Genomic DNA, 24,752 nt, shown 5'->3' with positions numbered 1-24,752 from the left:
ACACATTGTGGCGAGGAGTGGCCCCCACTCGCTGCAACTGGAGAAAAGCCCGTGTGCAACAATGAGGGCCCAATGCAGCCAAAAATAAATAAATAAAATAAATAAATTTTTTTTAAAAGTAATACTTGTTAAGTATCTTTTACAAAGCTAATCCAATGCCTTAAAGGTACACATACTCTGGAAGGCTTCTAACAAAAAATTCACAGTAAATTCTACTCAGGCATAGGATATCAGCATCACACTGAGTTCAGCATGGATAACATCTGCAATTTACTCAAGAAATGGTTATTTTGAACTCATTATAGATATGGACGTTTCAATTTCCTTTTAGGGTAAAATTTTTCTAGCTTCTAAGTAGGCTATAATTAAAAGGAAAAGGACAAGCTAGATTCTGAAATAAATTCAGAACTAAAAATTCATAAATAAAGCCTTACTTTTGTCAATCTTAGATTCATTATCAAAGGCAGCAATTTGTCATTTTGAAAATTAAAAATAGGGAATGAATGGGGAAAATACTACAGTTGGAGCTCTGTTTTGAAAACAGGCCTTAGGCACAAGATGTAGGCAGGAGTGGAGACGGTGGGACAGAGTAGAGAAAGCAGTGGGAGGTGGAAAAAAGGGCAAGTGTCTCAAGAATTATTCTAAGAAAGACTAGATAGAGGAAATAAACTTAAATTTGCATGAAGAGATAATTTGAAAAAACAAACATGAATTTCTTAAAAATTTTAAGCCTTAAACCCTAATCATAATGCTAAAAAGAAACAAAAAACAGTGCCTTTTTTTTCATTTACAATTTTTCAGAATGGGCTAAATAGCCACTAGTTACAGGGTAGACTGGAGAGGTATCTTCCAATTCTGGAATTTATTTTAGAGAAGCGGCATGTTTGGTCACAAATATCTGACTAACATGTCTATGTTATCAGAAGCTTTATGGTGCTTATAAAAGCTAGGCAGGATAAGCTGAAATTATTTCTATGTTAAATCTTTGCATTAATACTAAAATAATCTAGGCATTTTAATGAGAACTGGTCAATTCGTAAAAGGTAAAAAACTAGATTTATGATAAAAATTATGTAGACTCCCAGCAGTATCTCACCAATTTTAATAATGAATCCTCAGTAATGTAAACTTATCCATAAGATCCAATGTACCTGTCCCACAATAAACTCCAATCTAAAGCAATATAACACAATGGAGTTCCTGTAAATTCCACAGGATGGCCAATTGCTTAATCAAAGTTATGTAAAACAAGCCAGCAGGAAATGGAATTAAAACTCTATGAGTCTGAGTCCAAACATTAGCTCATCAAGATCATAATGTTCTTTTAGAATGTCAAATATGTTTTTAAAAAAGGCTAAAGGTACATCACCTGATACTAAAGCTAAACAAAGACACTCTAAGAAAACTACAGACCAATATCTATGATATTGATGTGAAAATCCTCCACAAAACCCTAGCAACTGAATGGAACATCATACACTAAAAGGGTTATACACCATGACCAAGTAGGAGTTATTCATGGAATGAAAGGATAGTTTAACATATGAAAATCTATCAGTGTAATACACTACATTAGCAGAATGAAGAGAAAAATGATATAATCATCTCAAAATTTGATGAAGAAAAAAAGCAATTGACAAAATTCAATACCCTTTTGTTACAAACTAGGAATAGACGGAAACTACTTCAACATAATAAATACCATATATGAAAAATCCATAGCTAAGATCATACTCAAAGTAAAACAATGAAAGCTTTTCCTCTAAGATCAGGAACAAGACAAAGATGCCCAATTTCAGTACTTCTATTCAACACCATACTAGAAGTTCTAGCCAGAGCAATTAGGCAAGAAAAAGAAATAAAAGGCATTCAAATTAGAAAAGAAGTAAAACCATCTCTGTTTGCAGATGACATGACTTTATGTGTAGGAAACCCAAGCACCCTGGAGTCCATAAAAAATGTTAGAACTAATAAATGAATACAGCAAAGTTGCAGGATACAAAATCAACACACAAAAATCACTTTTATTCCTAAACCATAAACAATGCACAATCCAAAAATGAAATTAAGAAAATGATTCCATTTACAATAGCATGAAAAAGAATAAAATACTTGGGAATAAACTTAACCAAGGAGGCAAAAATTTGTACACTGAAAACTGCAAAGCATTGCTCAAAGAAATTAAAGAAAACATGAATAAATGGAAAGACATACTATGTTCATGGACTGGAAGACTTAATATTGTTAAGATGTCAACACTACTGAAAGCAATCTACAGATTCAGTATAATCCATATTAAAACCCTAAAGATTTTTTTTTTTTTGCAGAAATAGAAAAAAATCCATCCTAAAACTCATATGGAATGTCAAGGGACTCTGAATAGTCAAAATAATCTTGAAAAAGAAGAACAAAGTTGGAGGTCTCACATTTTCTGACTTCAAACCTTACTACAAAGTTACACTAATTAAAACTGTGGTACTGGCAAGAAGAGACCAATGAATAGAATACAGAGCCCAGAAATAAACCCTCACAAATACAGTGATGAGTAACTTGACAAGGGTGTCAAGACCATTCAATGGAGAAAGGCAGTCTTGTCAACAAGACTTACTGAGAAAACTGGATATCCACATGCAAAAGAATGAAACTGGGTCCTTACCTTATACCATATATAAAAATTAACTCAAAATGGATCAAAGACCTAAATGTAATTTCTAAAACTATAAAAATCCTACAAGAAAACACAGGGGAAAAGCTTCATGACACTGGCATGTGCAATGATTTCTCGGATATGACACCAAAAAGAACAAGACAACAAAACAAAACATAGATAAATTAGACTTCATCAAATTAAAAACTTCTGTGTGTCAAAAGACACTAATATATAACATAGTGAAAAGGCAACCCATGGAATGGGAGAAGATATTTGCAAATCATGTATCTGATAAGGAATTAACATCCTGACAATATAAAGGACTTTTACAACTCACCAATAAAAAACTCAAAAAATGGGCAAAGGACTTGAATAGACATTTCGCTGAGGAAGGTAAAAGGATTGCCAATAAGCCCATGAAGAGATGCTCAATATCACTAATCATCAGGGAAACACAAATCAAAACTGCAGTAAGGAGATAGCTTCAAAATGGTGGAGGAGTAAGACGTGGAGATCACCTTCCTCCCCACAAATACATCAAAAATACATCTACATGAGGAACAGCTCCTATGGAACACCTACTGAACACTGGCAGAAGACTTCAGGCTTCCCAAAAGGCAAGAAACTCCCCACGTACCTGGGTAGGGCAAAATAAAAAAGAAAAAACAGAGACAAAAGAATAGGGATGGGACCTGCACCTCCGGGAGGGAGCTGTGAAGGAGGAAAAGTTTCCACACGCTAGGAAGCCCCTTCACTGGTGGAGATGGCGGGTGGGAAGCTTTGGAGCCACAGAGGACAGCGCAACAACAGGGGTGCAGAGAGCAAAGCGGAGAGATTCCCACATAGAGGATCGGTGCCGACCAGCACTCACCAGCCTGAGAGGCTTGTCTGCTCACCCGCCAGGGCGGGTGGGGGCTGGGAGCTGAGGCTCGGGCTTCGGAGGTCAGATCCCAGGGAGAGGACTGGAGCTAGCTGTGTGAACACAGACTGAAGGCAGCTAGTCAGCCACAGCTACCTGGGAGGGAGTCCGGGAAAAAGTCTGGAACTGCCTAAGAGGCAACAGACCATTGTTTCAGGGTGCGCGAGGAGAGGGGATTCAGAGCACCACCTAAACGAGCTCCAGAGACGAGTGCGAGCTGTGGCTATCAGCGTGGACCCCAGAGACGGGCATGAAATGCTAAGGCTGCTGCTGCAGCCACCAAGAAGCCTGTGTGCAAGCACAGGTCACTACTCACACCTCGCCTCCCGGGAGCCTGTGCAGCCCGCCACTACCAGGGTCCCGAGATCCAGGGACAACTTCCCCGGGAGAACACACGTCATGCCCAGGCTGTTGCAACATTATGTTGGCCTTTGCTGCCGCAGGCTTGCCCCGCATTCTGTACTCCTCCCTCCCCCTGGCCTGAGGGAGCCAGAGCCCCCTAATCAGCTGCTACTTTTTAACCCCGTCCTGTCTGGGAGGGAAACAGACGCCCTCAGGCGACCTAAACGCAGAAGTGGGGCCAAATCCAAAGCTGAACTCCAGGAGCTGTGCGAACAAGGAAGAGAAAGGGAAATCTCTCCCAGCAGCCTCAGGAGCAGCGGATTAAATCTCCACAATCAAACTGATGTACCCTGCATCTGTGGAATACCTGAATAGACAACGAATCATCCCAAAATTGAGGCAGTGGACTTTGGGAGCAACTATAGACTTGGGGTTTGCTTTCAGCATCAAATTTGTTTCTGGCTTTATGTTTATCTTAGTTTAGAATTTAGAGCTTATTATCACTGGTAGATAGGTTTATTGATTTGGTTGTTGCTCTCTTCCTTTTTTTAATATACATACATTTTTCCTTTTTCTCCTTTTGCCAGTGTGTATGTGTATGCTTCTTTGTGTGATTTTGTCTGTATAGCTTTGCTTTTGCCATTTGTCCTAGGGTTCTGTCTTTTTTTTTTTTTTTTAGTATAATTTTTAGCACTTATTACCATTGGTGGATTTGTTTTTTGGTTTGGTTTCTCACTTCTTTTTTTTTTTTTACTTTCTAATTTTTTATTTTTAATAATATATTTTTAATTTTTAATTTTTATAACTTCATTTTATTTCTCTTTCTTTCTTTTTTTCTCCCTTTTCTTCTGAGCCATGTGGCTGACAGGGCCTTGGTGCTCCGGCCGGGTGTCCGGTCTGAGCCTCTGAGGTGGGAGAGCTGAGTTCAGGACAGTGGTCCACCAGAGACCTCCCAGCCCCACATAATATCAAATGGCGAAAGCTCTCTTAGAGATCTCCATCTCAACGTGAAGACCCAGCTCCACTCAATGACCAGCAAGCTACAGTGATGGACACCCTATGCCAAACAACTAGCAAGACAGGAACACAACCCCACCCATTAGCAGAGAGGCTGCCTAAAATCATAATAAGGTCACAGACACCCCAAAACACACCACTGCATGCAGTCCAGCTCACCAGAAAGACAAGATCCAGCCTCATCCACCAGAACACAGGCACCAGTCCCCTCCACTAGAAAGCCTACACAACCCACTGAACCAACTTTACGCACTGGGGGCAGACACCAAAAACGAGAACTATGAACCTGCAGCCTGCGAAAAGGAGACCCCAAACACAGTAAGTTAAGCAAAATGAGAAGACAGAGAAATACACAGCAGATGAAGGAGCAAGGTAAAAACCCACCAGACCAAACAAATGAAGAGGAAACAGGCAGTCTACCTCAAAAAGAATTCTGAGTAATGATAGTACAGATGATCCCAAATCTTGGAAATACAATGGAGAAAATACAAGAAACGTTTAACAAGGACCTAAAAGAACTAAAGAGCAAACAAACAATGATGAACAACACAATAAATGAAATAAAAAATTCTCTAGAAGGAATCAATAGCAGAATAACTGAGGCAAAAGAACAGATAAGTGACCTGGAAGATAAAACAGTGGAAATAACTACCACAGAGCAGAATAAAGAAAAAAGAATGAAAAAAATCAAGGAGAATCTCAGAAACCTCTGGGACAACACTAAACGCACCAACATTCAAATTATAGGGGTCCCAGAAGAAGAAGAGAAAAAAAAGGTACTGAGAAAATATTTGAAGAGATTATAGTTGAAAACTTCCCTAATATGGGTAAGCAAATAGTCAGTCAAGTCCAGGAAGCACAGAGAGTCCCATTCAGGATAAATCCAAGGAGAAGCACGCCAAGACACATATTAATCAAATGATCAAAAATTAAATACAAAGAAAAAATATTAAAAGCAGCAAGGGAAAAGCAACAAATAACATACAAGGGAATCCCTGTAATGTTAACAGCTGATTTCTCAGCAGAAACTCTGCAAGCCAGAAGGGAGTGGTAGGACATATTTAAAGTGATGAAAGAGAAAAACCTACAACCAAGATTACTCTACCCATCGAGGATCTCATTCAGATTTGATGGAGCAACTGAAACCTTTACAGACAAGCAAAAGCTAAGAGAATTCAGCACCACCACACCAGCTTTACAACAAATGCTAAAGGAACTTCCCTAAGCAGGAAACACAAGAGAGGAAAACACCTACAATAACAAATGCAAAACAATAAAGAAAATGGTAACCGGAACACATATATTGATATATACCTTAAATGTAAATGGATTAAATGCTCCAACCAAAAGACATAGACTGGCTGAATGGATACAAAAACATAACCCGTATATATGCTGTCTACAAGAGACCCTCTTCAGACCTAGGGACACATACAGACTGAAAGTGAGGGGATGGAAAAAGATATTCCATGCAAATGGAAATCAAAAGAAAGCTGGAGGAGCAATTCTCATATCAGATAAAGTAGACTTTAAAATAAAGAATGTTACAAGAGACAAGGAAGGACACTAAATAATGATCAAGGGATCAATCCAAGAAGATATAACATTTGTAAATATTTATGCACTCAACACAGGAGCACCTCAGTACATAAGGCAAATGCTAACAGCCATAAAAGGGGAAATCGACAGCAACACAATAATAGTAGGAGACTTTAACACCCCACTTTCGCCAATGGAGAGATCACCCAAAATGAAAATAAATAAGGAAACACAAGCTTTAAATGATACATTAAACAAGATGGACTTAATTGATATTTATAGGACATCCCATCCCAAAACAACAGAATACACTTTCTTCTCAAGTGCTCATAGAACATTTTCCAGGACAGATCATATCTTGGGTCACAACTCAAGCCCTGCTAAATTTAAGAAAATTGAAATCATATCAAGTATGTTTTCCGACCACAATGCTATGAGACCAGATACCAATAACAGGAAAAAAGGTGTGAAAAATACACACACATGAAGGCTAAACAACACACTACTAAATAACCAAGAGATCACTGAAGAAATCAAAGAGGTAATCAAAAAATACCTAGAAACAAATGACAATGAAAACACGACAACCCAAAACCTATGGGATGCAGCAAAAACAGTTCTTAAGAGGGACATTTATAGCAATACAATCCTACCTCAAGAAACAAGAAACATCTCAAATAAAAAACCTAACCTTACACCTAAAGCAATTAGAGACAGAAGAACAAAAAAACCTCAAAGTTAGCAGAAGGAAAGAAATAATAAAGATGAGATCAGAAATAATGAAAAAGAAATGAAGGAAAAAATAGCTAAGATCTATAAAACTAAAAGATGGTTCTTTGAGAAGAAAAACAAAAATGATAAATCACTAGCCAGACTCATCAGGAAAAAAAGGGAGAAGACTCACATCAATAGAATTAGAAATGAAAAAGGAGAAATAATAACTGACTCTGCAGAAATACAAAGGATCATGAGAGATTACTAAAAGCAACTATATGTCAAAAAAATGGACAACCTGGAAGAAATGGACAAATTCTTAGAAAGGTATAACCTTCCAAGACTGAACCAGGAAGAAATAGAAAACATGAATAGACCAATCACAAGCACTGAAATTGAAACTGTGATTAAAAATCTTCCAACAAACAAAAGCCAAGGACCAAATGGACTCACAGGAGAATTCTAGCAAACATTTAGAGAAGAGCTAACACATATCCTTCTCAAACTCTTCCAAAATATAGCAGAGGGAGGAACACTTCCAGACTCATTCTACGAGGCCACCATCACCCTGATACCAAAACCAGACAAAGATGTCACAAAAAAAGAAAACTATAGGCCAATATCACTGATGAACATAGATGCAAAAATCCTCAACAAAATACTAGCAAACAGAATCCAACAGCACATTAAAAGGAACATACACCATGATCAAGTGGGGTTTATCCCAGGAATGCAACGATTCTTCAACATACAGAATCAATCAATGGGATAAACCATATTAACAAATTGAAGAATAAAAACCATATGATCATCTCAATAGATGCAGAAAAAGCTTTTGACAAAATTCAACAGCTATTTATGATAAAAACTCTCCAGAAAGTAGGCATAGAGGGAACTTAACTCAACATAATAAAGCCATATATGACAAACCCACAGCCAACATTGTTCTCAATGGTGAAAAACTGAAACCATTTCCACTAAGATCAGGAACAAGACAAGGTTGCCCACTCTCACCACTATTATTCAACATAGTTTTGGAAGTTTTAGCCACAGCAATCAGAGAAGAAAAAGAAATAAAAGGAATCCAACTTGTGAAAAAAGAAGTAAAACTGTCACTGTTCGCAGATGACATGATACTATACATAGTGAATCCTAAAGATGCTACCAAAAAACTACTAGAGCTAATCAATGCATTTGGTAAAGTAGCAGGATATAAAATTAATGCACAGAAATCTCTTGCATTCCTATAAACTAATGATGAAAAATCTGAAAGAGAAATTAAGGAAACACTCCCATTTACCACTTCAACAAAAGAATAAAATACCTAGGAATAAACCTACCTAAGGATGACAAAAGACCTGTATGCAGAAAACTATAAGACACTGATGAAAGAAATCAAAGAGGATACAAACAGATGGAGAGACATACCATGTTCTTGGACTGGAAGAATCAACATTGTGAAAATGACTATACTACCCAAAGCAATCTACAGATTCAATGCAATCCCTATCAAGCTACCAATGGCATTTTTCACAGAACTAGAACAAATATTTCACAATTTGCATGGAAACACAAAAGACCCCGAATAGCCAAAGCAATCTTGAGAAAGAAAAACAGAGCTGGAGGAATCAGGCTCCTTGACTTTGGACTATACTACGAAGCTACAGTAATCAAGACAATATGGTACTGGCACAAAAACAGAAGTATAGATCAATGGAACAGGATAGAAAGCCCAGAGATAAACCCACGCACCTATGGTCACCTTATCTTTAAAAAAGGAGGCACGAATATACAATGGAGAAAAGACAGCCTCTTCAATAAGTGGTGCTGGGAAAACTGGACAGCTACATGTAAAAGAATGAAATTAGAACAGTCCTTAACACCACACACAAAACTAAACTCAAAATGGATTAAAGACCTAAATGTAAGGCCAGACACAATAAAATTCTTAGAGGAAAACATAGGCAGAACACTCCATGACATACAACACAGCAAGATTCTGTTTCACCCACCTCATAGAGTAATAGAAATAAAAACAAAAATAAACAAATGGGACCTAATGAAACTTAAATGCTTTTGCACAGCAAAGGAAACCATAAACAAGATGAAAAGACAACCCTCAGAATGGGAGAAAATATTTGCAAATGAAGCAAATGACAAAGGATTAATCTCCAAAATATACAAGCAGCTCATTCAGCTCGATATTAAAAAACCAAACAACACAATCCAAAAATGGGCAGAAGATCTAAACAGACATTTCTCCAAAGAAGATATACAGATTGTCAACAAACACATGAAAGCATGCTCAAAATCACTAATCATTAGAGACATGCAAATCAAAACTACAATGAGGTTATCATCTCACACCGGTCAGAACGGCCATCATCAAAAAATCTACACACGATAAATGCTGGAGAGGGTGTGGAGAAAAGGGAACCCTCTTGCACTGCTGGTGGGAATGTAAATTGATACAACCACTATGAAGAACAGTATGGAGGCTTCTTAAAAAAGTAAAAATAGAACTACCATATGACCCTGCGATCCCACTATTGGGCATATACCCTGAGAAAACCATAATTCAAAGAGTCATGTACCACAATGTTCATTGCAGTTCTACTAACAACAGCCAGGACATGGAAGCAACCTAAGTGTCCATCGACAGATGAACGGATAAAGAAGATGTGGCACATATACACAATGGAATGTTACGTAGCCATAAAAAGAAACAAAATTGAGTTATTTGTAGTGAGGTGGATGGATCTAGAGACTGTCATAAAGAGTGAAGTAAGTCAGAAAGAGAAAAACACTTGTATTTCACAATATTGGGGAAAACCTTGTATGTTGCTAGCAGGAATATAAATGGTGCAGCCACTGTGGGAAACTGCATAGCATTTTCTCAAAAATTAAATTTAGAATTACTATTCCACTTCTGTATGTACCCAAAAGAATTGAAAACAGACTTGGATACCTGTACACTAATGTTCATAGCAACACTATTCACTCACAATAACCAAAAGGTAGAAACAACGCAAATGTCCATCTATAGATGAATGGATAAACAAAATATGGTATATACATACCATGAAATATTAGTTTTAAAAAGGAAGGAAATTCTGACCATGCTACAATATGGAAGAGCCTTGAAAACATTATGCTAAGTGAAATAAGCCTGTCAAAAAAGGACAAACGTTATATAATTCCACTTATATGAGGTACCTAGAGTAGTCAAATTCATAGAGACAGAAAGTAGAATAATGGCTACCAGGGGCTGGGGGTGGGAGGAAGAAATGAGGAGTTACTATTTAATGGGTACAGAGTTTCAGTTTAGGAAGATGAAAAAGTCTGGAGGTGGATGATGGTGGAAGCTGCACAACAATGCGAATGTACTAATGACATTTAGCTGTACACTTAAAAATGGTTAAAGTAGTAAATTTCATGTATATTTTACCACACACAAAAAAAGAAGGCTAAAGCTGCCCTCTGTTACTCAATCTTTCTTGCATTGATTAAAGGAGACCTTTTTAGATGCTATAAAAACACGTACCTTTCTATAAAACAGTGCTAAGGACCCAGTTCTCTTTGGTTTGCTTATTCCAACTGAATGTACCTCTTGTGCTTTAGTCAAATGGGTCTGTTTTGGAGAAGCACCAATTAATGACTGAGCCGTAAGTGATACAGGACTCTCGACTTTGGACTCCTGAGTTGTATTCATGGAAATTGGTATCAGTGTGATCTCTCCAGCATCATTTGCAATACCTGAATGTACAAGCAAGAGTTCTTAGTTTTAGAAGTGTGTCCCAGAAAAGTTGTCAATTCTTCCTTCCTTGCTTCCTTCCTCCCTCTCTCCCTCCCTTCCTTCCTTTACTATCTATCTATCTATCTACCTACCTATCTATCTATCTATCTATTTATGCATAGGAATATGTTAGAAGAAAGCCACAAAAATAGTAATTCTAGGTTATGATACTCTTATTTTCTATTTCTGCTCTGAAACAATAAAATTGTTCTTTTGAGCTCTAAAGGAGATGTTTTTAATCAATAAACAAAATTCTTCCTCAATGCACTTATTTGTAAAACTCAGATAAGAAAATAAAATAAGTCCTAACAAAGAGGGTTGTAAATTTATAAAATGTGAAAATTCAAAAAACAGTGCAGGCATACCTCAGAGATATTGCGAGTTTGGTTCCAGACCACTACAATAAATTGAGTATCATAATAAAGTGAGTCACATGAATTTTTTGGATTCCTAGTGCACATAAAAATTATGTTTATGCTATATTGCAGTTTATTAAGTGTGCAATAGCATTATGACTAAAAAACAATGTACATAACTCAATTAAAAAATACTTTGTTGCTAAAAAATGCTAATCATCATATGACAACAGAGGGTTGCCAGAAACCTTCAATTTGTAAAAAAAAAAAAAAATAGTATCTGTAAAGTGCAACAAAGCAAAGTGCAATAATACTAGGAATGCCTCTATAGGTTCAAAACAAAACAAAAGGGTGGAGCACAGAGGATCTTTAGGGCAGTGAAACTATTCTGTATAACAGTATAATGGTAGATATGTGTCATTAGACATTTGTCAAAATTCATAGAATGTACAACACCAAAGAGTGAACCCCAATGCAAACTACGGACTTGGGGTGATAATGATGTGTCCATGAAAGTTCATCAGTTGTAACACATGTGTCTCTCTGGTGCAGGATGTTGATGACAAGGAAGGCTCAATTTTGCCATGAACCTAAAACTGCTCTTAGAGAAAAAAAAGTATGGGTTCAGGGACTTCCCTGGTGGCGAAGTGGTTAAGAATCTGCCTGCCAATGCAGGAGACACAGGTTCGATCCCTGGTCTGGGAAGATCCCACATGCCATGGAGCAACTAAGCCCGTGCGCCACAACTACTGAGCCTGCACTCTAGAGCCCACAAGCCACAAATACTAAGCCCATGTGCCACAACTACTGAAGCCCACGTGCGCTCGAGCCGCAACTACTGAGCCCTCGCGCCGCAACTACTGAAGCCCGTGTGCTGCAACTACTGAAGCCCGTGTGCTGCAACTACTGAAGCCCGCACGCCTAGAGCCCGTGTTCCGCAACAGGAGAAGCCACCGCAATGAGAAGCCCGCGCACTGCAATGAAGAGTATCCCCTGCTCCCCATAACTGGAGAAAGCCCATGCACAGCAACGAAGACCAAACGCAGCCAAAGAGAAAAAAAAGTATATAGGTTCAAGAAAAAATACTGGAATAATAAGACCATGTGATCAGTCCAATAAGACATTTCTTAAATTTTCACCCAACTCAGAAAAAATATAAAATAAATGCATCAAAATGTTACCATGCAATGGGATTGTAACTTTATGTCCTGTTGTCCCTGTTACTATGGCTGTGGCCATTGTTAGAAGACTTTGCCCAGGTGAAATTGATATATTTTCAGCAGTAATGCTTGAAGAAGGAGCAATTTTCAATTTTGTTCCTTCTGTTATGATCCTGTCCATAAGCATTTCCTTTGGGGGGTCTTCCCCAAAAAGTCTTCTCTTAGCACTCCCAGCGGTAGGAGAACTGTAGCGTTCATGGACAGAAATTGGAGACAATGGTTGCGTATCTAATAAAGAGAAAAATTTATAACAGTTTGACATGTATTCCAAAATAATAAGTCAGGTTTACTCACTCATTCAACAAACAGAGATTGAGTTACTATGCTAATAACATGGCCTCTGTCCTCATGGAATAATCGAGTCTAGTGGGAGAGAGAAGAATGAAGTAAATATTAAAATAAAATTATGGGGCTTCCCTGGTGGCGCAGTGGTTGGGAGTCCGCCTGCCGATGCAGGGGACGCGGGTTCATGCCCCAGTCCGGGAGGATCCCACATGCCGCAGAGCGGCTGTGCCCGTGAGCCATGGCCGCTGAGCCTGTGCGTCCGGAGCCTGCGCTCTGCAGCGGGAGAGGCCGCAGCAGTGAGAGGCCCGCGTAACGCAAAAAAAAAAAAAAAAAAAAAAGGAAAATAAAATAAAATAAAATAATGAGAGCTCACCTTCCTGGTTTCTTGAACCTCTGCCTATATTAAAGAAGCAAAATATTAAGGGTAAAGTAGAAGGTGAGAAGTAGAATGTGGTGACTGCTAAATTTCAAAAGTAGTCCAACTAGCTTCTGTCTCCCAATCTTATCTAGTAAATAACTCCTGATTAGAAGGAAAAATCAGTGATTTGGTTCACAATTTTGCCTTCACCACATGCCCACACTTCAAATAGTTTAAGGCAGTAGCTGTGGCTTTCTGATTTAGTAGAGGCAGAATCATCTTTTATAAGTCCACTAGAAGATAAAGATGAGTAGAAGTGTTATGACTCTGCTTAACTTGCCTTAATCTGAGGCATTAGTGTGTTGATCAAAAAGAAAGTAAAGTATGGATTAAACCTCTTTTCCAGTGCTATCCTTCTGCAGAAACTGCTCTCCTTTCCATCTCCACTAGGTGCAAAGCCTCTCCTAGCCAATCCTACATCTTTTCCCACCATTTCCCCCCTACTTCCCTCAACCCACTGTTTCTTTACAGGTATATAACATGTTTTTAAAGTAAAAACATTTCACTAATTATTTTTACAATTACTAGATAATTAGACAGCCATGTCATCTATTTTCAAAACATGTTTAAAAGGTATAAAAATTACCTCTGGCAATAATTTGACAGCTCTCTGTATTACTGAGGTAAGTGAGGAATAGTCATGGTTTAATAAAAATCTCTCCATAATTCTGGAGGTTATAAAAGCAACTCTGACTCCCAGTCTTAGTAAAAAAGTGGAAAGTTCTATTGTAGCTCCCATTACCCCTTAACAGAAGTCTACCTGGATACCTTATATCTAAGAAAATCAATGCAGCCCTTGAATCTGACTTGGAATGTTCAGAGCTGACATTTCAAGGGAAAACTCATGTTATAGCCATGAAGTTAGCTGCAAGCCCCTTGAAATGATGCTCTGCCTAGCACAGTACTGGAAAAGCTGCAGTAGACAATAAAAATTTAACAAATATATAAGTTAATAAATTGTCTTTTTTCTCCCAGAGTCAAGGCTCAATATTATTGTTTTCTAAGGATTTTCCATTATTTGATTCTCTTGCCTGAACCCCTATAAGAAAATACCGTTTTCTTCTAATTATAAAAATAATATATCACCTGAATGTTCACAGCAGCGTTATTCATAAAAGCCAACAAGTGGAAATAATCCAAATGTCCATTAACAAACGAATGAACGAACAATATACAGTATATCCATACAATGAAGAATTATTCAGCGTAATGAAGTGTTGACACATGCGACAACATATATATCTTGAAAACATGATAAGTAAAAGAAGCCAATCACAAAGGTCACATATTATATAATTCCATTTATATGAAATGTCCAGTACAGGAAGATCCATAGAGACAAAGAATAGATTAGTAGTTCCAGGGTCTTGGTAGAGGAGGAAATAGAGAGTGATTACTGTTGGATACAGGTTTTTTTTTTGGGGGGGCGGTGGGGTGATAAAAATGTTCTGGAATTAGATAATGGTGATAGTTGTATAGTCTTGTAAATATACTGAATTGTATATTTTAAAAGGGTGAATTTTATGCGATGTGAATTATATCTCAATTTTTAAAAGCTCACTGAAAAAACTCAAACGATACCAAAAAACTGTAATGAAAAAGGTAACACTCAAAATTCCACCACCAGGACAGAATTACATTTTAGTGACCATTTCTTCATGATCTTAGTTCTGATATCTCTAGCTAGGCTGCAAACACACACACACACACATATATATAACATATATTATATATATAATATATATTATACATACATACACATTATAGTCAGATACACACACATGCATACGCACAGAGTTCATGCTTTGTACAGTTAAAGTATGCATGAGTTTCAGTTATCATAGCATAAATTAACGACAGCCTTAACAAAAAGGTTCAGATTTCAGTTGCCATGGTATATTAACTGTGAGTAACTGCATAAACTACAAACTTTTCCCATGAGGATTTACATAAATCACTGTGTGAAAAATAGATGTGCATCATGATCAGTGACCAATCCTGTTACTTCTTTCAAAGTCTGTTGGTGATTGTTCAGGGCAAATCTGCTGGTTCAATTCATGCAGGCAGCAAAGCATATGGTTATGTTGTCTCCTTATTTCCCAGTGATAAACCCGCATTTTACAAAATAGACGAATGAAAGAAGGAATGGCCCCCCAAAAAAGTGGAAGTTCAACAAAGAATTGAAAAGTGATAATGCTGAAAGTGAAATTAAAATTGTTAATGAAGTTATAGAAGAAATAGCTGACCCTAGGAATGTTGACACTGCTGCTATTCAAGAGATTAGATATACAGCCAGAAGAACTGTGTGAAGATGAGACTTATTGATATAAATGCGAAAAGTTGTTAAGATAAATAGGATGAAGACATCCAACAGGAAGTTATGATGGCAAAAAACTTCACTTTAAAGGAACTTTCAGAAATATTTCACAACACTGAAAGCACAAAGGATAAAATGTTAAGAGCTGGTCCAAACTTAGAAAGGAACACGACAGTTCACCAAGGCACAGGAAAGAAGCTCACTCAGTATTGTAAGTTATATGAGAAGAAAGTGGCAAGCACAATTTAAACTATTCTTTATGACTTTAAAAAACAAAACACTTTCATTCTCAATGTTTCCAATTGTAGTGTACTAAGTAAATATTTTTACTATTTTTAAATTTGTTTAAATATTAATAATTGACAGTAAGAGAGTTTTTAGCTTTGACAAGATTTTTAAAGGTCATAAAACAATCCTAATTATTCCCCTTGCTTAATGAAGACTGTTTTGCATGCACAGTGTGCACATTTTCATGACCTTATACTACGTGTAAAGCAAGACACACACAATTATAGTCCAAAAGTGGGTCTTGAGCTACCTTACTATATAACCTGAATACTTGTACATCTGAGGTTTATTCAGGGATATTGTCATCAGAAGATTTTAAGTGATTTTTAAAAATCCAAGAGTTAAATAATCCAGAAGATGCACACATCAGTTTGCTACACCACAAGAGAAAATAAAGAATAATGCACTAAAATCTTCCTATTAGTAAGGCTCAAATGAACTATTTTGAGAGAGCATAGATAAGTAATTTATTAGATGAATTTAATATCCCAAAGAGTTCTTTGTTCTGCTTTAAACATTTATTTTTCTATAAAGCCTTAGAGATAAAGAATATAACTTTTATCACATTTGGAAAAGTAGGTATTTAGCTTAAATAGTTTTCCATTAGCATTGAGGAAAAGTTGTGTATATTTATGAAAAAGCCAAAATACTATTTCCACAATAATAGACACTGCAATTTAAAAAATAGATTAGATTCAAAATCAGAGTGGAAATCTTATTACTTTAATATAAAAAAGTATACAATGAGCCACACGGGGTATTGGCATAAACATTAATCCCCTTTCAAATCTTGATAAAAAAATTGTATTTCTTAATAATACGTTAGGCAAGACCTGAAATTTTCTCTAAAAAAAGATGTTTGTTATTTTTTCATTGTTTTACCAATGTTGAACCTACCCTTTCGAAGACTCCCACTGTCAGTCCGAACTTCTTTGACCCTTGGATGCATTAGAGGAGACATTGGCATCATGGGAAGATGTCCCTGTACATTTCCCCCATTTCCTGTTTCAAAATTATTTGGGAATATAACCTGTAGAAAACAAAAACCCTCTGATCAAACCCACTGATAAAAACATAACAGAAAAAATGAGAAAGAAAGTCTTCTTAACTTTTTACTGTTTTATTTCCCTGTCCTTCACAAAATATACCAGCTTGCATAAAGTGCTCAATAGTTAACATTGTTAAAGATATGTAAAGAGTTCAACTCACTTAATCTTATAATATATCTAGTAAAGTTTACTGACCACTAGAAGTAAACCTATGAGGTAGGCACTGCTATTCTTCACTTATGGATGAGAAAATTGAGGCTCAAAAATGTGAAATCTGGGCTTCCCCGGTGGCGCAGTGGTTGAGAGTCTGCCTGCCGATGCAGGGGACACAGGTTCATGCCCCGGTCCGGGAAGATCCCACATGCTGCGGGGCGGCTGGGCCTGTGAGCCGTGGCTGCTGAGCCTGCCGGGAGGCCTGCATACCGCAAAAAAAAAAAAAAAGTGAAATCTGCCCAAGGACACAGTACTACTAAATATTACAGCAAGGGCTTCAACCCAAATCCTTCTCTTGTAAGTTCATAGCTTTTTTTTCCACTTCCCAATGGATTCCATAATGGAAATATTGATGAATACTGAAGATTGCCCAATTAATCATAGTCTGCTGCAAAAGACCAAAGAAGCATGGAAGAGAGGCTTTAAGAAATCATCTTTTCAGTTCTTCCTAAATAGTTCTTTCAGTTGTTTGAGATTAGAGAAAAACTCAATAAGATTAATGAAGTATAAGGAGACACAGAAAAGCAAAGTAGGATGTATAGACAGGAGTTAAAAAAGAATACCACAGAGGTGAAGGGAAAAAACTCAATTTCTCATGATACTAAACTGTTAAATGTGCAATTTGTGTGCATTAGGTAGAAGCTTTTAATCTTTTTATTGTAAATACTACTAATTAAAAGTATTTAATTCTTTATATGGATATTTAAAAAATTAAAAATGATGGGATTAATGGTTTCTTAGATCTGATACTGAAAGCACAAGCAACAGAAGAATAAACTGGATTCATCAAAATTTAAAACTTTTGTGTTTCAAAGGTCATCATCAGGAAAGTAAAAAGACAACCCACAGAATGGGAGAAAAGTTTTACCAATCATATATCGGATAAAGGAGTGTATCTAAAATATATAAAGAACCTATAACTCAATAATAAAAAGACAACCCAAATAAAAAATGGGCAAAGGATCTGAATAGATATTTCTCCAAAGATGATAAAGAAATGGCCAATAAGCACATGAAATGATGTTGAACATCATTAGCCATCAGGGAAATGCAAAAAAAAAACCCACAGTGAGATAATACTTCATGCCTACTAGGATGGCTAGAATCAAGAAGACAGATAATAGGCACTGGAGAGGATGTGGAGATATTAGAAACTTTATACACTGATGGTGGGAACGTTAAATGGTGCAGCCACTTTGGAAAACAGTCTGACGGTTCCTCAAAAGCTTAAAAAGAGTTACTATATGGCCCAGCAATTCCACTGCTAGCCATATACTCAAGAAAAATGAAGGGCTTCCCTGGTGGCGCAGTGGTTGAGAGTCCGCCTGCCGATGCAGGGGACACGGGTTCGTGCCCCGGTCCGGGAAGATCCCACATGCCACGGAGCGGCTAGGCCCGTGAGCCATGGCCACTGAGCCTGGGCGTCCGGAGCCTGTGCTCCGCAACAGGAGAGGCCACAACAGTGAGAGGCCGCGTACCACAAAAAAAAAAAGAAAGAAAAAGAAAAATGAAAACGTATGTCCACACAAAAACTTGTTCATGAATGTTCATAGCAGCATTATTCATAATAGTCAAAGGGTGGAAACAACACAAGTTTATAAATAAACAAACTGCTATATCCATACAATGGGATATTAGTAAGCTGTAAAAAGGAACAAAGTGCTGATACATACAACAACATGGATGAACCTAAAATCATTATGCTAATAAAAGAAGTCAGTTATACTCAGCCATAAAAAGAAACGAAATTGAGTTATTTGTAGTGAGGTGGATGGACCTAGAGTCTGTCATACAGAGTGAACTAAGTCAGAAAGAGAAAAACAAAATACAATATGCTAACACATATATATGGAATCTAAAAAAAAAAAAAAAAAGGTTCTGAAGAACCTTGGGGCAGGACAGGAATAAAGACACAGATGTAGAGAATGGACTTGAGGACATGGGGAGGGGGAAGGGTAAGCTGGGACAAAGTGAGAGAGTGGCATGGACATATATACACTACCAAATGTAAACTAGATAGCTAGTGGGAAGCAGCCGCATAGCACACGGAGATCAGCTCAGTGCTTTGTGACCACCTAGAGGGGTGGGATAAGGAGGGTGGGAGGGAGATGCAAGAGGGAGGAGATATGGGGATATATGTATAGCTGATTCACTTTGTTTTAAAGCAGAAACTAACACACCACATTGTAAAGCAATTATACTCCAATAAAGATGTTTTTAAAAAAAAAAAGAAGTCAGTTTAAAAGGACCACATATTGTATGATTCCATTTACATGAAATGTCCAGAACAGGGAAATCAATAGAGATGGAAAGTAGATTACTTGGTTGCTTAGGGGCTAGGTCAAGAAGACAGAGGTTAGGGAAGTGATATGTAAAGTTTCTTGTTGAGGTGGTGTGTTCCAAAAGTGACTGTGGTGATGACTGCACATACCTATGAATATACTAAAAACCACTGAATTGTATACTTATGGGTGAATTGTATGGTATGGGAATCACGTCTCAATAAAGCTGCTTTCATAAAATGATGGGATTATTAGCCTTGCCCTAACTCACTTCTTCACAGGTAGGAACTCTGTTTGCAGAAGCCTGGAGAGCCTCCCACAGAGCAGAGTCATGACTCCATGCTAAACTCTCCAAAATCTGTTCTTCAATGCTGTTCAGGTGTTTCACCATGTCCCTGGAGAGTCCTTCCTCTGAGCGGATCACCACCTCAATAACCTGGAGAAGAGAAAACTGAGAAAGTAATGTGGTCTCAAGTAGTCAGTTCTAGACTAGGCTGACATGTATGGCTAGCTCTGCTGTTATTAATGACACAGAACCAAGAATATCTTTGAACCATAATTCTATGGCTTATTAATATATTTTTAATTTATAAAGAAGTTTTTAAGATTTTCAAAATACTTGCATGTACATTTCTGGTTTTCATGTTTTATTTTACACATGGAAAACAGAGGCAATGATAGGTGAAAGTGGTCAACAGCCCAACAGTGGTAGAAGTCAGGTCTTGGGTTCCCAGTCCAATGCTATTTTGAATTCACTGCCCCTTCTCAGACTATTCCTCCCAACAGCTCAAAAGAAAGAATGAATAACATATTTAAAAGGAACTTTGCTTATATACACTATAGTTCCATTTTAATAAGAGTAAATATCTAGAGCAAAGTCTGTAAGCATATATATAAAAATATTAATAGTGATTATTATTTGTAATTAGGATTATAATATATGACTTTAATATCTACATTTGTGTGTATTTTCTGTTTTTCTTCAAGGAGTATATATTATTTATGTGGTTAAAAAACAACGGCATTGGGTTTCCCTGGTGGCGCAGTGGCTGAGAATCCGCCTGCCAATGCAGAGGACACAGGTTCGAGCCCTGGTCCGGGAAGATCCCACATGCTGTGGAGCAACTAAGCCCGTGCGCCACAACTACTGAGCCTGCGCTCTAGAGCCCGCCAGCCACAAGTACTTAAGCCTGCGTGCCTAGAGCCCATGCACAGCAACAAGAAAAGCCACCACAATGAGAAGCCCGCGCACCACAACACAGAGTAGCTCCTGCTGGCAGCAACTAGAGAAAGCCCGTGACCCAACGCAGGCAAAAACAAATAAATAAATAAATTTATTAAAAAACAACAACAACAACAACAACAGCATTTAACTTCTTGAATGAAAAAAGGATGTTACAAAAAACAATGAATTGTTATTAGGTGAGGGCAAAAACTAAACTTTTTCCTCAGATAAAATTACATATATTTCCTAATGGAAAATCTGAAACACATACATAAACATTAAAGTAAATATAGAGAAGCAATTTTCCTTACAAAACTAAAAAGAATTTAAATTCCACTCAATCAACAATTAAAATGGATAGGGTTTTCAGTGATCTGCATTTCTGTAACTTTAGGTATAAAAATTTAACTCATCAAACTAACTTTTCTATAATCAATAATTTTCAAGTAACACAGATGACAAAATATTAACTAAATTATGCCAACCAGTATAATAATAGCATCAGTCTTAAATTCAGACATCAGGTAACATTAGTTACTGCAGCTGTGACCTCTGTGTTCTGTAAGAAAAAGGTTCTAGCAGGTAAAAAAGGGTAAGTAAGTTAAGATTCATCCACAGTGAATTAGCTCAAATTTGGGGAAGGAGCACCATCTGTTATTACAGCCTCAGTAGCTAGACCATGACCACAATTAATTTTAGACCTTTTCTTTCTCCTGAGAGAAAGAGTTTTTGTTCTTCATCACACATCTATTTAACAGGATTATGATTTTCATTCATAATATGGAAATTCAAACTTAACGACCTAGTTCCTGGCCACATTTGCAAGTCAGTGATGGAAAAACTGAAGCTATGAGATTGGCTTAATTTACTGATCCCCTCTCTTCCTCTCCCTTTTGTCCTTGATTCCACCCTAAAAGGAATGCTTTCACAATACCTCTGGAAATATTTTCCAGACATCACTACAGCTCACTTCTTCAGCATTAAGACAAACAGAATGTTTACCTGAGGCACACCATAACAGAACTTTGCTCTCATCTCACCTTATAAAAATAAAATGGTCGCAGATTAAGAACTTGAATAATCCAGGGAAAAGTACGAGGTGAGCTATAGGCAAAGAGCACAATTTCCAAACAACAGGCCATCAAGGAATGATGAAATATATCCTGCTCTAAAAGAACCTTGGGGAAGAGAAAGACCACAGTTTAATAAATTTCTCAATTTTAGCCTCTGCCATTATGTAAAGAAGACTATAGAAACAAGAAAAAATAACTTATATCTTATGTAAGTTATAAACCATAACTTATATAAGTGTACATTATATTATACTAGATTACCAGAGATAAAAATCTGAGTTCTTAAACTGATAGTTTTCTTATGAGATACAGTCTTGCTCAGTGACAGATGTTAAATTCAAATGAGGCATAAACAACAATCTACTTTGAAACTGGAGTAAATAATAAAATAATTAATATTCCTGCCAAGAGAAAAGCATAAGAATTGGGCTCCTTTATTTAAATGACAGTTTTATGTCAACTGTTTTGTCAACATGAGGGCAGTGTTTATTAATCAAAACACTAAAATCAAAGGTGTAGTATATCACAGCTAAGATTTTTAAAAGTTCAGAGAAAGAAATATTTTACTAAGATAAAGTCTTGGGACTTCCCTGGCAGTCCAGTGGTTAAGACTCCATGCTTCCACTGCAGGGGGCATGGATTCGATCCCTGGTCAGGGAACTAAGCTCCCGATGCCACGTGGCGTGGCCAAAAAAACAAACAAACAAACAAAAGATAAAGTCCTATTTCACCACTGAGTTTAAAATTTAACATAAGTTTTCAGTTCTATAAATGGTGTTTGTTGCCATCCTTCTTTCAAATACCATTCCAAATCAACAAAGAGAATAAGCAATAGAAAATATCTTGGATAGAACAAGGAGTTAATTGTAACCGCAAACCATATATGAAAACTGAAACTGGATGAAAGGATGACAAATTACTCAGCAGAAAGTAGGATGGTCAAACATAAGGGCCTGAAGAGAGACACTTAAAACAAATGAATCTGCTGCACTCTACTCGGGAAAAACACAGCAACTGAAGGCACAGGCAGAATGAAAAGTACAGGTTAGGCAGGGGCTGACATGGATGGGTGATTTTTAAGTTTATGGTAGTCAGAAGTCCTCAGGTCCCCACCCAACATCCACTCTAAGGAGTCAGATGATAGGTCTCTAGTCTATCCCAACAAGGATCTAGAGAATTATTCTCTACAGAAACTGAACTAGAGAGAATCAGAGCTTGAGAACACCAGGTATAGAAGAGACCGTGGTTTTAGGTGAAAGTCTGCAGACTGAATTGTGAGACCAAGTTTCCCTTCCTTGCTCTGCTCTATAACACGAACAGCCAGGCAGATACTTTTCTAAAGAAACTGAAATATTCCAGAGAAGTCTTAAAGACACCAACAGTTGAGGGTCCCTATACTACACGATCACTTGAGGCTACTGGACTTTTATTCTCACTCTTGCACACAGAGCTTTGAGCCAAACTGTTTTGTCAACATCAGGGTTTATTAATGTCTCATTTTTAGTGACTCATTCAGAAAGTAGACATTTGAGGAAAGCCTCCAACTGAAAGACAAAGGTGTAATCCAACATTTGAGGAATAATCCAACATTTGAGGAAAGCTTCCAACTGAAAAACAAAGATCAAAACAAATGGAAAAGAAACTCAGAGGAAACAGAGACAATGCAGGCATCAGAAGAAAACCTCAAAGAAATCTAAATTAACCTCAAAGAATAAGTCTTAGAAATGAAAATACAGCTAAAATAAAAAATTCTTCAGAATTGGATGGTGAAAAATTGAGTAAATATCCTTAGAAGTAGAACAAAAAGACAAAGAAATCGAAAATAAGAGGATTAATCCAGAAGGTCCTTTATCTGAATCATAAAAGCTCCAGAAAGATAAAATTGTGGGCAATACATTATCTAAGAAATAATGCAATAAAATGACCTAGAACTGCAGGACGTAAATTTCTGGACTAAAAGAGGAACTCTATAGGAATGCCCAACACATGAATGAAAAGACCCACGATTAAGGCACTCTATTATAAATTTCAGAACATTAGTGATAAAAGAATGATAACTAAGATTCCAGAAAGTAAAAACAGGTCACATACCAATACAAAGAATTAGAATGCCACTGGATTTCTAACTAGCAATACTGGAATCTAGAAGATAATGGAGCAATGCCTTTAAAATCATAAAATTATACAAAGACAACTATTAATCAAGTGTGAATCTAAAATAAAGACATTCTGGACTTCCCTGGCGGTCCAGTGGTTAAGACTCCACGCTTCCAATGCAGGAGGTGTGGGTTTGATCCCTGGTCAGGGAACTAAGATCCCACATGTCGCGTGGTGTGGCCAAAAAATAAAAAAATACAATAAAATAAAGACATTCATGCAGTTTTAAAAAAGACACTTAAGGCAAGGTAAGGTTTCCATGCTTTACTTGAGCTGATAAAATGTCTATACCACTGGATTGTGAAATTATGTATGTATAATGTAATACCTACAGCAACCAGTAAAGAAACAATCTATACAAAGATACACAGTCTAAAAATGTTCAAATTGACCCACAGGAAGGTAGGAAAAAGAAAACAGAAAACAAAATATAAAATGGCAGACTTATGCCCTAACAAATTAATAATTAAATTTAATAGGTAAATTAAATTTACCTATTAAAACAAAAAGCCTGACACAGTAGATTACAAAAAACATGACAACTATATGCTGCCTACAAGAAACTAATTTCAAAGGATGTTACAGGTAGATTGAAAGTAAAAGAATGGAAAAAGAGGGCTTCCCTGGTGGTGCGGTGGTTGAGAATCTGCCTGCTAATGCGGGGGACACGGGTTCAAGCCCTGGTCTGGGAAGATCCCACATGCCGCGGAGCAACTAGGCCCGTGCGCCACAACTACTGAGCCTGTATGTCTGGAGCCTGTGCTCCGCAACAAGAGAGGCCGCAATAGTGAGAGGCCCGTGCACCACGATGAAGAGTGGCCCCCGCTTGCCACAACTAGAGAAAGCCCTTGCACAGAAATGAAGACCCAACACAGCCAAAAATAAATAAATT

The 24,752-nt window shown here is 37.2% G+C and overlaps 1 protein-coding gene across 6 annotated transcripts in view; it reads right to left on the bottom strand.

Annotated features, from left to right (window-relative positions):
* Window positions 1-24,752, bottom strand: part of RBL1 (RB transcriptional corepressor like 1) — a 79,684-nt gene that overhangs the window by 22,530 nt on the left and 32,402 nt on the right. For 2 of the 6 annotated variants that reach the window (XM_033433686.2, XM_049699328.1), the window contains exons 12-16: window positions 21,671-21,808; window positions 19,677-19,856; window positions 16,759-16,891; window positions 12,515-12,781; window positions 10,726-10,937 (exon numbers count right to left, since the gene is read on the bottom strand). In XM_033433686.2, the coding sequence (XP_033289577.1) occupies window positions 10,726-10,937; window positions 12,515-12,781; window positions 16,759-16,891; window positions 19,677-19,856; window positions 21,671-21,808 (930 nt within the window). The remainder of the gene's footprint in view (window positions 1-10,725; window positions 10,938-12,514; window positions 12,782-16,758; window positions 16,892-19,676; window positions 19,857-21,670; window positions 21,809-24,752) is intronic. The other 4 variants (XM_004272819.4, XM_033433687.2, XM_033433688.2 and 1 more) reach the window with 4 other exon arrangements.

The sequence above is a fragment of the Orcinus orca genome, chromosome 16 (assembly GCF_937001465.1).
Source record: "Orcinus orca chromosome 16, mOrcOrc1.1, whole genome shotgun sequence".
Lineage (NCBI taxonomy): Eukaryota > Metazoa > Chordata > Mammalia > Artiodactyla > Delphinidae > Orcinus > Orcinus orca.
Note: the sequence above shows the minus strand (reverse complement) of the source record. Positions and strands in the feature narration are given on the sequence as shown.